Source organism: Suricata suricatta, chromosome 1 (assembly GCF_006229205.1).
Source record: "Suricata suricatta isolate VVHF042 chromosome 1, meerkat_22Aug2017_6uvM2_HiC, whole genome shotgun sequence".
NCBI classification, from domain to species: Eukaryota; Metazoa; Chordata; class Mammalia; order Carnivora; family Herpestidae; genus Suricata; species Suricata suricatta.
In genome coordinates, this window is record NC_043700.1 from 155,334,476 (window position 1) to 155,350,725 (window position 16,250).

General features: G+C 35.0%; 1 protein-coding gene across 2 annotated transcripts in view; it reads right to left on the minus strand.

Moving 5' to 3' along the window:
* The window catches only part of SLAIN2 (SLAIN motif family member 2), a 66,071-nt gene that overhangs the window by 22,223 nt on the left and 27,598 nt on the right, over window positions 1–16,250 (minus strand). For both annotated transcript variants that reach the window (XM_029946066.1, XM_029946057.1), the window contains exons 3-6: window positions 12,708–12,872; window positions 10,876–11,037; window positions 7,221–7,580; window positions 6,635–6,772 (exon numbers count right to left, since the gene is read on the minus strand). In XM_029946066.1, coding sequence (XP_029801926.1) covers window positions 6,635–6,772; window positions 7,221–7,580; window positions 10,876–11,037; window positions 12,708–12,872 — 825 coding nt within the window. The remainder of the gene's footprint in view (window positions 1–6,634; window positions 6,773–7,220; window positions 7,581–10,875; window positions 11,038–12,707; window positions 12,873–16,250) is intronic.

Here is a 16,250-nt window from a genome sequence, read left to right on the forward strand (position 1 = left end):
CTTCCAAAGACAAAATCATTTTTAAATGACCAAGTGTAGTGGTTAAACTGAAAGTCTCCAAATCTTTCTAAAATAATAGAATCCAGTGTGTTAGCTGTTTAAAAATTCTTATGGTTTCCCTGATTTCTCTCTCAATATTTATATCATTTCAATTAGCAAGACTCCACCATGAAAAGATGGTACAGTAAAAATACTATTCTCTCATGCTACCATTATTTAGGTTAATGTCTTCCTCCATAGACTAGCTCCAAAAACCTCTATATTTCTGCTAAACATATACCACCATTTTCCAAGTCATTCTAGCTCAAAGTTTTACTTTAATTCCATTTAGTCATCCAGGCAGTTCTGTAGGTCTCTTCCTTTACATGCCTACTGTGTCCTAAACATCTAATTCAGACCTTCATCATTCTATTTTTGGATGAGAAAGAGTGTCTGTCTTTCTGGGTCTCCCTACATCCAATCCTTCCACTTGGTGCGTGTGCATTAAGGGAAAGGCAGTGCAAGTGCTGTCCCACACCTCAGTCCAGTGTAGGCAGAAAGTGAGTGAACGGTCTGTAAGGAATTCAGAACTAAAACCACATCCTGGCTTGGTCTGTTTCTTATTATCATCATGTCACAGGATTAATAATCAATGTCAGTGACCTAATGCTCCTCCCTGAAGAAAACAGTTTGTTGGCCTAAGTTATAAACACTTGCTGCAGGTATTGCTGCCTTTTAATAGCATGTATGTAAGATTTAAATGAAAATTATTTTAATACTTATCTTTTAATATATATATTGCATTGCACATGAAAAATAATTAGGAGAACTCCCAATTATATAGTCTCCTTAAAACAGGTGGATTCAACTACATGTTTAAGAGTAAGTTCATAGAGATTTGAAATCAAGTTTGCTTAACAAAGAATGTGCCTCCAACTCCCTGTACTACAATAATATATTCCTATATTTAGACAGATTAGAACAATGATGTTACAGTGATTATAAAGTCAATGAAACAGAATGTGAGCTACTTCAATTGTCATTGTATGTGACTGGGTATTATTTAAACTATTTCAACTGTGAAGGCATTAGATTTGATCCCCAAAGGAACTAAGACACAGACAAGAGGACAATTTCTGAAATTTATTATAAAAAGGAATTTATGAATTTCTGCCAAGCTTATCATTATGTTGAATATTTCCATATTTGTATAACAGTTGCTTTCTGCGGGGAGGAGAACCTTTTTAGATTTAAAAACTGAAGACTATTCTTCAGTCAATATGAGTGATGATAAATTGATAAATCAGACTATAGTGTTGTTTTGAGCTTCAATATGCAAAGATCAATTCTGAAGAAGTTACTGACAAAGTTTCAGACACTAAAGCTGTAATATTCATTACTATCAAAGACTAATATGTAAAAACAAACTTTCCTTTAAAATGATTAATCTAAAAATACTAACCCATTATCTTTTTTCTATGTTGATATTAATTTTTAACTGACAGTTATAAAATAAAGTTCAATAAAAGAATATTTTCATTACCTGCATTTTCCCCAGCCATTATTATTATAACTCATTCATTGTCATTATTATTGAACATAATTTGTCATATATGGGGAGATGCTAAAATAATCTCCAAGTTCGAAATATTAAGTAAACAGAAGCCACTATAAAAAAAATGTTGGTAACTGCTAAGTAAAATGACCCCTGTTCCCCCAACCCTGCAACATTTTGTTTTGAAATATTCATTGCTTACAAGCTCTCAGAGTAACCCTGCAGTCCTCTCTTCCTTCCTCCCATCTTCTCAGTGTTACCAAGTCACATATGTTCTACTTCATTTTTATTTACACAATAAATAGCTTTCTAAATGCTTCTTGTCTCTCAATTTTAATCCATTCTTCACACTGCTACCAGAATGGATTTTCTAAGAAGTAGTAACCTTGATTAAAAGCCTGTCATGGCTCTCCATACTTAACAGGATGAAATCCAAATTCCTTATTAAAAACTTCCCAGTCTGTCCCCTAGGTATCTCTCCTATCGTCCCATCTCTCCTACTGCATCCACGAACCATCTTGCACCCTACACTTTAGTCTTACAATACCACCATAATCAGGATGCCCTTCTTAAGACTTCCATACAATCCTACTGTCAGGGAAAGCTGTCTCTCTTTTCTTACTGTGGTCTCATGAGCTCTTCCTGAGCTAGCTGAGAGATGTCTTCAATTATCTTTCCAGAAAATCTCTTCACACTGCGGAATTTAATGCCTCTCTTCTGTTCCCACAGAAGTTTCTGCCAATCACGTTCTGCTACTGAAGGGCACGTGCTGTCTCATTTACATGTATGACCTCAGAGCTTGGAACATAATATACACCCAATAAATATCTGTTGAATTACTAAGGAATTCTAGACCCTCCTAATCTAGTGGTTCTCAGACTTGAATATGCCCCAGAGCCAGGTACCCATTCCAGATGTACGCAATCAAAATTTACATAAGTGCCAGAGAAACTACATTTATAAAACTACTTTGTAATTATAGAATTGACCCATCATTCTGTTGCTTATTAAGTAGAAACTCTACAAATATTTCATTCATTCTTATATTAGCCTATTACACAGATTTATCAAGACTTATTTCTTTGAATTTATGTTCCATAATTATGTAAAATTAAATGTAATCCTTCAATGTTCGGATCCAAGCAATATCTGGATGATAATTCCTTCCCCATGGGTCTCAGGCCAGTCTGGTTATGCACACGCTGACAACTACTCTGGATACCCCCCCTTCAGTGAGAAGTCCAGAGTTAAATACTGATGATGTATCCCTTATCTGGGGGAATACTCCATATCCTATGCAAAATTATTCCTCCATTTGACTAAAGGTAAGTAAGTGGATAAATATTACACTGGGTTATTTTACTCTTTTGTAGTATTCACAAAGTATTTATAGTTCAATTATGCTCCAAGAGAGTCAACCAAGAATATATTTCAAGATGCCTACTCATTTGCAGTTAGGTCACATGATATAATACAAACAAATATTGGGAGGAAATCAGGGGACTGAGAGGAGTTGGAAGGAGAGAGTTTGTGAGGTTCAAGTGAGATAACACATGTGAAAGTAAACATTTAGAAATAACTAACCAGAGTTTGAGTATTATTTTAATTTTTTTAAATGAGCAGATTGGCTTGGGATTTTCTACCTTCTCTTATTTCTGAACCAATATTCCTACAGCTTTCTGAAAACTAAACTTTCTACTGAACCTCTATTGGTCTTAGAAAGCAAGGCACTAGTTTTCTGCAAAACTGTGTCCCTGACAAACATTCCTTCCTTTAACTGGAGAAACTGAGAAAATGACATATATCTGTGACCTCTGCAATGCTCTGGTTTTCTTAAACTTTTTAAGTTACTCATATTTTCCAAATATAAAAATGAAAAATTGGTAATAGCTATAAAAATGAAAATATATTAGAACTCTCATAATATTCATATTTGAACGCCAGCATCCACAATAATGCAGCCACAGCAAATAAGCATATAAAAACAGTGATTGGCATAGTACAAGGCAAAAGAAGTGGTCCCATAGGTGGAAGTAACAGCAACCTTGCAAAGTTAGGTTCATGCAGACCAGCAAGTAAGAACCAAAGCTTTACCACTTAAGGGCTGGAAAATAAATACTTAAAAGAAAACAAAATGCAACATCTATTATACTAAGTGGTTTATACAAAAAATAAAGAATATTAATGCATGTATAAATTGTATAAAACTTACTATTATATTTATATATAATTCTATATCAAAATAAAAAGGCTATCATGAAAACACTATGTGTGTGTATATATATATACACATATATACATACATATAAGTAATTAAAAGAACATTTATATACATACATTTCTATGGATCAAATATACATGTAAAATTTTAAGAAAATAGATAATATATTATGAAGTAAAATATGTTAATTTAAACAAAAGGCTTAAAAATATTTTTATAAAATAAACTTTATTAAGTTTTAACTTGATAATATTCTGGACTTACCATTTTCCAAAACTTTTTTGTGACAAGTGTGATTTTACCCTAAAATAAATGTTTGTGGCATTTTAATTGTAAATAAGCTTCACTATAGCTACAAATATAAACATGCATATGCAGTTGAAAATAAAAAGGACTGTCTCTTACTTCTTCTTTTGCCTATACACTGTTCAAATATTGAAATACACCACTGTAAAACTGCATACATATTTTCCACTTAAAAGTAAATTAGTGATTAGAATCTCAATTTCCCTTAATATTTTCCTTAATTATCAATTTCTGAGGAAAAAGAAAAAATTCACCTACAGAAAAAATGTCTAGAGAATCAGCAGATGATTATACAGTGTTAATTCTACCACTAGAGAAGACAAGTAATTATCACTAAGTTTAAGATATGGTCAATATATTTCTCTATTAACATTTTTAATCATAGGTTCTCAACCTTTTCTTTTTTCTTCTGTTTTTGTCAAGAGTCCTTTTCATTTCCATACAGCTTGGAGGTACTAGAAAAGTTCAAATAAGGAGCATATATGGGGACATGAGAAAATAACCCTGAATAAAAAGTTGGTGCCTATCATAATGATGGAATAAAGAGAATATAGATATAGCAGGTTTTAATAAAGAGTAGGGAAGATATCTGAGGATATAATCCTATAAAGTTTTGAGAAATTCAGAACTTATTTCAAACTAAGCATAAAAGCACAAGTACAAATAATGTTTTGGGTCATCTGTGCATAGGCTGTAAAAGTGTAGCTTACAATATGCCTGATTTTTATGAATCTTCTTAATGCTATAAAATTTTATTTCCTATTGTATTAACATTGTGGATTGCTTTTTCCTTTGGGCAAAATATACTAAGGGAGAAAAAACCCAGAAACACGGTATTTTCAAGGGTCACATTAATTTAATTTGCAGATTTAAAAGCACAAAAGTTATCATTCACCATTTCAAGATAGCTGAGTTCAAATTATAACTTTATTTTTTAAAGTTCTGTGATTCCTATTTTCTATACCATTTATGAGTACACCACATGAGTATCATAATGGCACTCTTAATTACATAGCTTGCAAGACTTGGAATTCTAAGTTTAAAATTTAACTTGGTTCAAAAACAGGTTGTTGCATATATATATAGCTGAATAAATGAGGTATACAAATCTATAGGCAACAATTTTCCACAGTGCCTTAAATTTTAGGGTTCACATCTTAAAGAAATAATAGTTCTGGATACTTCTGTGTCTTAGTAATAAATCATGTATGTGACAGACTTCTAGGTGGACTTGGCTTCTCCAGCAGAATCAATTTGGGTTTGAATCCTAACTTGCCGCCTATAAGCTGTATGATCATAGGTAAGTTATTCAAAGCTTCAATTTCCTAATTTGCAAAATGTGTTATAATTGTACCTACTTCAGAGAATTGTTCTCAGGATTATGCATGTATGGTAGAGCACAATAGGAGTTTCTGTAATATAAATAATACCACATACAACTAGAAAGTAAGGAAAATTTAGCAATGTTATCACAAAAGTCATTTGGGTTCAAGTGTATTTTTTCTTGGCCTTTTTGAGCCACCAAGTAACAGCAGCTTAACACAAAATACACAAAGTCAGCTAAACACAACAGAGCCAAGAAGAGTGCAAGGGAATTAAGAAATAATGGAATGTATTCAAAGTTGTATTACTCAATAAACAAGTTATAAACGACCAATCAATAACCTTGTGTTTGTGGCAGTTCTTCATAGCTTTGAGGAAATGAAAAAACATATAGCAGCCACCATTTCAACTGGTGACGTGCTATGCTACAAAGAAACGGAGTTGATCAGACCACAGGACTGATGTGAGCCATGGGTTACCAGGGGTGCATATTGAGCACTTCTAAAACTACAGAAGTAACTGTGACAGTTTAAAGTTGGTTCGATTACGTGTTCATATCTACTCTAGTTAATAGGTAATACTCTTTGGAAAGTGTTCAATTGAAAAACCACCTTGTACTCTAAGGTACACAGTACCCATCTATTCCCACATCACTACTTGGCTCAGTTGGCTACTCGTAGAAGTTCTTTCTGTACGACTCGCTCTGATCTTTGTTTGTTACCTTTGTCTCTCCTTCGTTCAACAGACTCAACCCTTCCTTTCCATCAAGTTAACTTCAACTGTTTTTTTTTTCTAGATTTGCTGGAGTATTTGTTTTACTCATTGAAAATTTAACACACTTTTAATTACACTAATATTTTTTGCAGGATCATTTTTTTAATGTTCTACTAAGAAAGCTGCTTGGGTTTTACGTCATCTGTTTCACATTTATTTCCCACAAAACACATTTTTAATGTATAGTAGTGCAGAATGCAAGGTTTTTAATGAATAAAAATATCTGTATATTTAACAGGTATACTTTGCTTATTTAAAAATTCTGGAGAGACAAGAGTTTCATACAGAAACAAGTACTGATACAATTGGGTATCTTACAGGAACAAATTTTAAATTTTAATATACCTATGATTATTTTATAGCAAGTAATAATCACTACATTTTAATATACATATCTTAATGCAGCTATTCAGCACAAAATTACTATCTATAATTTTCATTTTCCTTTGAATAACTGACACATAAAAGATACTTACTGGCTGAAGCCTGAGGTTGCATGCGAGGTATTCCTCCATTTGGCACTTGAAAATTTGAGTCACTTCTGCTGCTTTTCACTGAGTCAACTTGTGTATTAGATGTTCGGGACAGGTTTGGAAGACTGCGTCTTAGTTTTTCTATGACAACAGAATTTAATGAAAAATAAATCAAAACATTCTTTTAGAAAGAATTAAAATATTAACTGGCATTCACAAATCAAATTATTTACTTAAGCATATTATAGAGGTTATAGAGGAGTTAACAGGAAGTACATGTTTTATAAAAAATAAATAACTCAATCAGGTCCTAGAAATCAGTAGAAGAGAACCTTTAAAAAGAACCATAAACTGATTAAATCAAAATTTACATATGGACACTTCATGAGTAGGTCAAAGCAATACTAACATAATCACGTAAAATTAAATTCACTCCCTCCTTTAGTTTTGTATTGATGAACTACTAATAAAACAGTAAACGGTCTAAATTCTTGATCTACTTTTCTGAAATACAAAACCTTGGTAAAAAACTGTTACTTTCATATTGAAATATTAAGGACAACTGTTTTGCCAGAAACATCCTAATTACCTTCATTTTTAACATTGCTTGTTTGTAAATCCGCGGGATGACCTTGAAGTGAAAGGCGAGGTTGCTGTAAGCGGCTAATCATAGGCTGTGGGGACACTCTACTATATTCTATCCCCCGAGCAGGAGACCGTGAACGAGGTGAATTTCTGGGTGACTGCTTAGGTGATGGTCGAGGTGAATTGCGTGGTGATGGTGAAAACCTGTTAACAGCAGGGTATACTGCATGATGCATATTGTCATCTTCATCATCTAAACTTTGCGCATCAAGTTCCTGATCACTAAAAGTACCCCGTCTTGTAGAATTGCAAGATGAACCAGAACTGCGCCGAGATGTGGTGGCTGCATATTCTTGCCGGAGACCTGACAATAATGAATGTGTTATTTCATTTCTTCAGTTATATTCTTAAACATTTATATAATATATTTTTGAGGGTTAAAATCAAAAAAATATCACTGAGAAATTCCAACAGGGCATAAAGTGTAAAGGAAAACTCCCTTTCCACTTGCGTTATTTTAGACATCCTCCCATATAATGATGCCTAAAATATTCAAAAGGTTATTTTTAAATTGAGAAATTCTATAAACCTTTGCAAAATCCAACCATTCTCTTGATTCTGAAATCTCTATTAGAAGTAGAACCATACATTTAAAACTATTTTTACCCCTAAAGACAAAAAACCAAATTTGAGATCAACATTTCAAAAATATTGAGGGAAAACAATTATTGTCCAACCAACGAAAAGAATAAACAAACTCCCTGGGTAGTGAATTCTTGGAATTGATTTACTGATGAAGGAAACTTCTATCCAACCCTCAGGAATTCAATACTTGGGCATAAATGAAATTTTAATTCCTTTATGACCCAAGAGACTTCTTCAGTAAAACAAGCTTAAATTCTAAACCATCAAGTAAAAATTTTCAAAGGAGTCTCCTACATATCTTGACACCTCTACAAACACCCAAGCACACCTAGGCCCTTCAAATAGCATAAAAACTTCCAGAACAAAACCAAATGTTGATATATATATTTAATGAAGAAAAAAATTACTATTCAAGGAAAGTACAGAATTTAGCTGATATTTTGAGCAAGTCTTGCTAACTATTGACAATCTAGTTTAAAAATTCTTTACTACTGAGGTGCATAGGTGGCTCAGTCAGTTAGGCATCCAACTTCGGCTCAGGTCATGATCTCACAGTCTGTGGGTTCGAGCCCCGTGTAGGGCCCTGTGCTGACAGCCCAGAGCCTGGAGCCTGCTTCTGATTCTGTGTCTCCCCCTCTCTCTGCCCCTTTCCTGCTTGTGCTCTGTCTCTCTCTCTCTCTTAAAAATAAGTAAACATAAAAAAAATCTTTGTACTGTTTCTACTATTACAGAGTGGTAGTAGTCACACTTTTAAGATGTATACTCATACACAGATAGTGCTATCAAATGTTCCCCAAAGTAATGGGTGAGAATCCTAGCAGGGTATCTATAAAACTACAGATTCCTAGGACCTATCTAACCCTTCAGTCAAGTCTGGAAACCATTCTAGTAACCAACAAGATACTCAAGTGTCTCGTTACAGAAAACACAGTACTAAAGGCACCTAACAAAAGACAACAGACCATTGAATAGCACTGTTTTAGCAAAGAAAAACAACAGATCCCAATGCAGGCCCTCTAGTACTAGGGGGATCCTAAGGAACAACCATCACTACGGGACTGTATATTTCTCATATTAAAAATAAGGGGGCTTAACCAGGCAACAGCCCAAATCGGTAATTCTTCCTTTCTGTTAAAAACAAAGAAAACGAAAGAAACCAGGTTTTAAAACAAAAATCATTCTCTTAAAAAAAATTGGCATTCTCAAGGAGGCATCAGATACATTTGTAGCATCTTTTTCTTTTATTCATTTGAAAAAGACACTATTTGCACATGTGAATGACTTAAAAAGAATTATTAAAACAAGGCTAGAATTTCTTTTACTTGTTACCAAAACACAATATGAAAGTGACAGCAAACAGCTGGTTGAGTTTCTAACAAAATACTAGAGTCTGAAAAGTCACAGTTTAAAGAAGAAATGAGAGAATTTACTCTAAGTTATAGTGAGGAAGCATTCTTTATTCTCCTTTCACATCCCTGAGCAGTGACAATAGTCCCACAGTTTCAATGAGGACTTACAAAAAATTGCAGAGGAAAAGGGTATAATATTATTAGTTCTGTGGGCTACAGATAAATAAAGCAAGCACAGGGTCTTTCTGTTTTTCTATAAGAAGCTGTGTGAAAATGGGAAATGAATCAGCAGACAACATTCTGCAGTTTCTTAATTAATGTTATAGCTTAATAAAACCTCCCATATATCTACATAAAAGAGCCTAAAACAGAAAGATTTTAAACTAAATTATTGTAATGCTCCAATACCCTCAGTCAATTGTCAAGACTCTGAAACTTGTGCTTCAAGAATCTTTTCGTTGTAAAAATTAGAGACTGTAAAAATCTCTTCAGAGAGATTGCTTACTTCACAGTTAAGCTTATGGTATGTCTTATGATAAAATGTATAGGCAAACCATAGTACTCTACTAAATATATAATAAAACACTTTAATCCTCTCTAAAAGCCTTTTACAAATATGTACCATTATCAGTATAGTTAGGGGAGGATACTTCACATTCGTTTTCCTGTTTCTTCTGGTTGAGAATTCTTTTATGATTTTCTCAGGATGACACTGCTTTTTTTAGCCTGATTATTTTCACTTAATCTTTTCATTCCTCTTTGTGTACTTATGTTTTGTGTACTAAAATGTTTTTTCCAAATATTTTATACGCAAATGTGGAAAGTACAATATAAATGAGAATAAATTGTCATTTATGTTAAAAAAAAAAAAAGTATAGGCAAGAATTATACTATCACCACCATCTTACTATGAGAACCAGAACACCGAGACCTTTGAAATAGTATGACAAGTGTTGTGCATATATATATTTTGGGGATGACAGGGGATATAATTTTTATTGGATTCTCAAAGGTATCTATGACATAAAAAATTGTAAGGACCATTCTGCAAAGCAATATCACATGCTCACCTCATTTATTATCATAATTCCAATTTTCTCATAAAGGTGGGGCTTTTTTTTTTTTTTTGTCTATACCACATATTCTAAGATTGGTGATATTTGCCCCCATGGGGGAAAACTGGTTCTTGGGGTATGGAAATACTCTAGGTATCATAATAATTTGTGATCCTCATAGTACATAAAGAGATGTAGAGTATATCTGTGGAATTAAAATTTCATGGTGAGGTAGAAGGCAAGAAAGGAAAAAAAAAAGTCTAAAAAGGCTCTTGGGGAGGGGTAATAATGGGAAAAAAGGTTGAGGAACACTGGTCTACTAAGAAAACACAGAGCAATAGAGTAATAACTACTCTAGTAAGTTCCAGTAACATGCAGGGCGTGGTTATTAGTCATTACCTGCCTTTCTTTGCTCCTCACACAGTAAACTGTTTTATATAAAATAAACTCTGAAAACAAGTTTGAACAAGCAAGACTATATGTTGAATAAGACTCCACAATGTAACGTTTCTACTTGTACATTACTATTCCACACACCTTAAGATCTATTTAATACCCGCAACAAAATTATAGTTAAACCAGACTCAACTTTAACAGTTACAATACTTACTTTCTTCTTGCATCCGAGCTAAAATCTGTACATCGGTTACATCATTTAGCTTATAATTGGATCCAATTGAATCTTCATCTAATTCTGAAGCACTTAACTCACTGTCTATAGAGGACTGAGGACTGAGTGGAGGGTTTCTGTCTGATGAACTTTTCAAATTACCTTTAGAAAAAAAAGTTTGAACTTTGGTAAAACAAAAACTGAATAAACATTTGTTGTAATTAACTTGATATTAATTCCTTAATTCAGTTAGCCATTATTCTGTCTTTTGTTCATAAAATTCCCAAATATTGAAAATAAAAATGGACTTTATTAAGAATAGAGAGGGCTATAAGGGCGCCTTCATATGTTATGACATAAAAGCAAATTGTATTTTCATTTTAACTATAATTTATATATCCTCTTATGAGACAATTAAGCTATCACCACAGTGAGTGGCAAGCAATAGAGGATTCCAACTTTTACAAGACAGCCAATGAAACCCTTCATAAACAGATGAATTTATGATGTTTTCTCATCCCAAATTCAGTCATTAGCCAATACCATCATCTTTTCCCCTGAATAAAAGCTTCTATTTTTCCTAAGCAAGAAAACTATAATTTGAGGAAAATCAAGATTCCTTAGAGATTTAGGAACAAACCAAAAAAAGAACACTAGGCTCATTTTTCCTACATTGTGCCATGTTTACAAAATTCTTTGTCAAACTAGTAATAGGAATCCAAGGAGTTCTCTGAAGCATAGCAGTGAAGCACTACTGGAATAGAGAAAATAACGAGACAAAGTATTTCATGGCTCAAGACAAAAACGGGAGATAGAAGTCAGGTCAGAAGAATAAAGGACATACATATCCAAGAGGCTAACTTGTTTCTAAGGAAATCCTTTCATCAGATCATCAACTGTCACTAGTATTTCTAATACAGACTTATTTGAAATATTTCTTTCCCAGAATTCTTTACCATTAAAGTCAGTCCCAACATGAAAGGCAACAAGAAGAGCAAAATAGTTAATGTTTACATTATCAAGAAGAACATAGTGCATACCACAGGGACAGTACTACAAGATTAGGTTCAAATAGTGCCCAAATAAATTCTTCTTAAACAAATACAGCAGATTAAACTTTTCAGTATGACAGTCACGGGTGACATAAATAGTGAGTAACAACTTCTGCACAAAGCTAACAGCAGGGGCAACAAAGCCATTAGACTAGGGAGTACACACGTAAAAATCTGAGGTGGTTAACAGTAACCTTAGTTTTTAAGGAAGCTATAATAATTAGCTGTAACAACAGCAACATTCAGAGTTAACAGTGACGTCTAAAGAACAGGAAGCTACAGAGTAACTGTCTCAGAACCACAGCAAAACATTCTTCCCTCAATTTACAGCAGTCTACCCTCCCGTATCATTCTGCACTCCACTCTTTTGGCACATACACATACAGCTTATACTATTATTTGAGTGTAATATCAAAGCTTATTAAATAAAGCTTAAGTTGTTTAATAGGAGCTTTTACTTTTAGCCTTTATAGCCCAATCAAGCTATTCAGTAAAAACATCTATTATTTAAAAGAATCAAGTTTGTTACTCTAATCAAGCCAGATCTAAAGACGTTTAAGTACATGCTGAGGAAAACTTTATGGATGTACCCTGGCTGATCGGTATACCTGACGGCTGGTATAGTACCTGGGGGTCAATAGCTCCTCGTTGATGTTTCCCCTAATCACTTCAACGTATCATAAGTAAAAGAACTTGGACTATTATGATTAAGTTATTTTCGGAGGTAGGGCAGTAAGTTAAAGACCATTCCTTAATTACTCCATTCCAAGTTCTCCTTACCTGAATTTCCAGGAAGTATCAGCTGTTTGACTATAGGAGGCCGCACTGGAGTGGAGGATGGAGAATTAAAGCCGCTGCTGTACGGGCTACTTGCACTGGGGCTGTAAGGGCTTGTGTAACTCACGGAGTTGAAAGGGTTGTTATATAAATTCTGTCTCTTGAGAGCTGTGTTAATGAGAAGGGGAAAAATCAAATTTAGTAACAGAAAAGTTAACATTCTACTCAAATTTTTTTTCCTACTGGGAAATTTATTAAGTCATTATCTCAATTTAAATACAGAAACGTTCTTAAATAAAGTAGCAAGAGAAAATACATATTAATAATCCCAATAAAATATTTCCACTATCTTATATTCTATTGTACAAATAAAACAGTAGCCACACCAGACCTCAAACATAATATCATAGGAAAAATATTTTCTTAACAAATTATTAGCCATTAAATTAATCTGATTCTATCTTGTTGGAAAGTTTGTTCCAACTGTATCAATTCTGAATGGTCTTAAACAATAAAATGAATGAAAACGTGTACTTGTGTTTTCTCATTTTTTAAAATGTTTATTCATTTTTGAGAGAGAGAGAGAGAGTGAGCAGGGAGGGGCAGACAGGTGGGGGGGGGACAGAGGATCCAAAGCAGGCTCTGTATTGACAGCAGAGAGCCTGATGTGGGGCTCAAACTCAGGAATCTGAGATCATCACCTGAGCCAAAGTCAGGTGCTTAATTGACCGAACCACCCAGGCACCCCTGTGTTTTTTCATTTTTCTGTAACAAACCTTTATTGCAAAGACAAAGGGGGCGGGAGGAAGGCATGAAATAGTGAGTTTTAAAAACAGCCTTTCCAAAGTTTGGATTTTTGTAAAAGTAAAGCAATATTGACTACTTAGGCCCAGTTAAGGTCAAATATTTAAGAATTCCCTTTTTAAAAAGAAAAAAGCCTCCCTCCATTTTCCCCAGTTTTCTGGCCCAAGAAGATAATACCTCTGCCAAAAAAGTAAAAAAGAAATTGTGCTATGCATATAAGATTACAGAAACAGGACAAAAGTAGAACTAAGATATCAAGTACAATTATACACAAGAAAAATTACTACTTAAAATAGTATTTTTCTTCTACTCTCTTCTAAAATCCATAGCTTAACTCAACATCTCTAACCACTGGCAAAGCAATGTGTAGAACATATAGACAAATGTGACATCATACTATTTCTCAAGGGACTTACAACCAAGCGGTGCAGGCAGAAAGAAAACTAACTTCAGGGCAAAATGAAGTGAGTACTATCATAAAGGTGCAAAGGGCTGTGGGAATGATGAGACAGGATAATTCATCACAACTGAGAAAAACTAGGTAAGGCTTTTTGGAAAGACGCATTGGAGCAGTCAGAGGATGAGTGGCAACGTGACAGATCACTGGGAAAGAGGAAAGCGTGTGCTTTCATCAGAGGAACAAAAGCAGTGTCTTGAAAATGCATATTAGGTTCAGGGAATAAGAGTGAGTAATATAGAAAGGTAAAGCACATGGGTGAGGGACAAAATAGGAGGACATAGCTGGGCCCGGTCATAGAAGTCCTGGAAACTATGCTCAGGAGATGAACTTTATTCACTATCAGTGCATTCTGATCAGCAGCGATATGTGATCTAATCAGTTTAGGAGCAAAGTTGATGGACGTTTTTATATTGAATAGATTAGACTGAACTTGGCAGTAGAGGTGACAAATACAAAAAAGAAGGGTAGGTATTAAAAACTAGAAAGATTACAAAAGAAAAAAAATAAGGTGACTCTCAAGTTTCTGGTTTGCCTACTGGGCAGAGCAGTGGGTTTGGGGAGGAAGAACATACACTTTTTTGTTTAGTTTTTCTGTTCAGTGTGATGATGTAGTAAGTTGGACAATGTAGTTTTGTCCATATTCACCAAGAGATAAGATGCCACAGTTTAAACATATTTAGAATGTAGTGAAATATCAACCTGAGCAGGAACTGGGGTGCTAATTTCTTCCTCTACTTTTTGATCTCCTCTGAAGCTTTTTCCCTTCTAGATGGTTATTTGTTTAATCACTAACATTTCAGTCCTCTCCCCTTTGTGTCCTCACTCTATCGAATATTCCTTTTCCTAAGAAATCTCATTCATATCTACGACATCTATAGCCCAAAACTCCCCAATATTTACATCTCCAGTCCCAAGTTTTCCTGGGCTTGTCCCATCTGTGTGCCACCTATTTAATGTCTCCCCTATGGATATAGCAAATGTACCTGAAAGCCAACATTTCCAAATTCAAATTCATGATTTTCCTGCTAAAACTCAATTCTCTTCCTGGGGTCCTGACCTCAAAATGATCACTAACATTCATCCTGTCACACAAGCTGGAAACCTAGATCATTATTGATACTTCTCCTGCATTTCCTCAAATCTGGCTCATTCATTTTTCCTTCCACATCTTTCCATTTCCACTACCACCCCTTTAATCTCCACTACCATCAACACACACTGCCCACTTATCATTATCAAAGGTCCCCCCTTCAAAAGCACCTAACATTCATTCACTTCAGGCCTTCTCCTATCTATTCTCCATACTACAGCTAAGCATGACCTTAACCAAAATGCAAACCTAATCATGCCTTCCTGCTCATACACGCCACACCCTTGAACAAAACCTTCCAATCTTTCCATTGCTTTTATTTTATTTTTTAGAGACAGAGCATAGCATGAGCAGAGGAGACAGGGAAGGGGAGAGAGGGAGAGAGAGGGAGAGAGGGAGAGGGGGAGAGGGAGAGAAGGGGAGGGAGGGAGGGAGGGACAGAGGGAGGGAGGGAGGGAGAGAGAGAGAGAGAGAGAGAATTTTAAGCAAGCTCCATGCTCAGCCCAGAGCCCATTGTGGGGTTTGATCCCACAAATCTAGGATCATGACTTAGGCTGAAATCAAGAGCCAGATGGTCAATCAACCCAGGTGCCTCGTTCTATTGCTTTTAGAATAAGGTCCAAAACCTTTTAAAATAATACTTATCTTTTTGAGAGAGAGATAGAGAACAGGGGAGGGGCAGAGGGTGAGAGAGAATCCCAAGCAGTCTCCACCCTGTCAGCACTGGGCTGACACAAACCCAACACCATGAACACTCAGATCATGCCTGAGCTGAAAACAGAGTTAAAGGCTTAACTGACTGAGTCGTCCAGGTGCCCTAAATCCAAAGCCTTTAGCACAACCTAGAAGGGCTTGCAGTGTCTGGCTCCTACATATCTTTCTCACATCTATCCCTTCCCTAATCTTCTCCAGCCACCAACGTGGCTTGCTCCAGGGCTCATGTGTGCCATGGCCTCCCCACATGCTTGCACAGGCCTCCCGCAGAGCCTCTGTACATGCTGTCTACCTGGAACACTTTACTCCCTCTTCCACCTTCCCCCTTAAACTACTCTAATTTTTCTAAGTCTTTAGGGCTCAGGTCAAACATTGTTTCCTGAAGTAAAATTCCTATTTCTCAAAGCACAAAGCACTTTGTACCATTCTTTTATTACATATCATCAGTTATAGAAATTATTTGTATTAATACATTTCC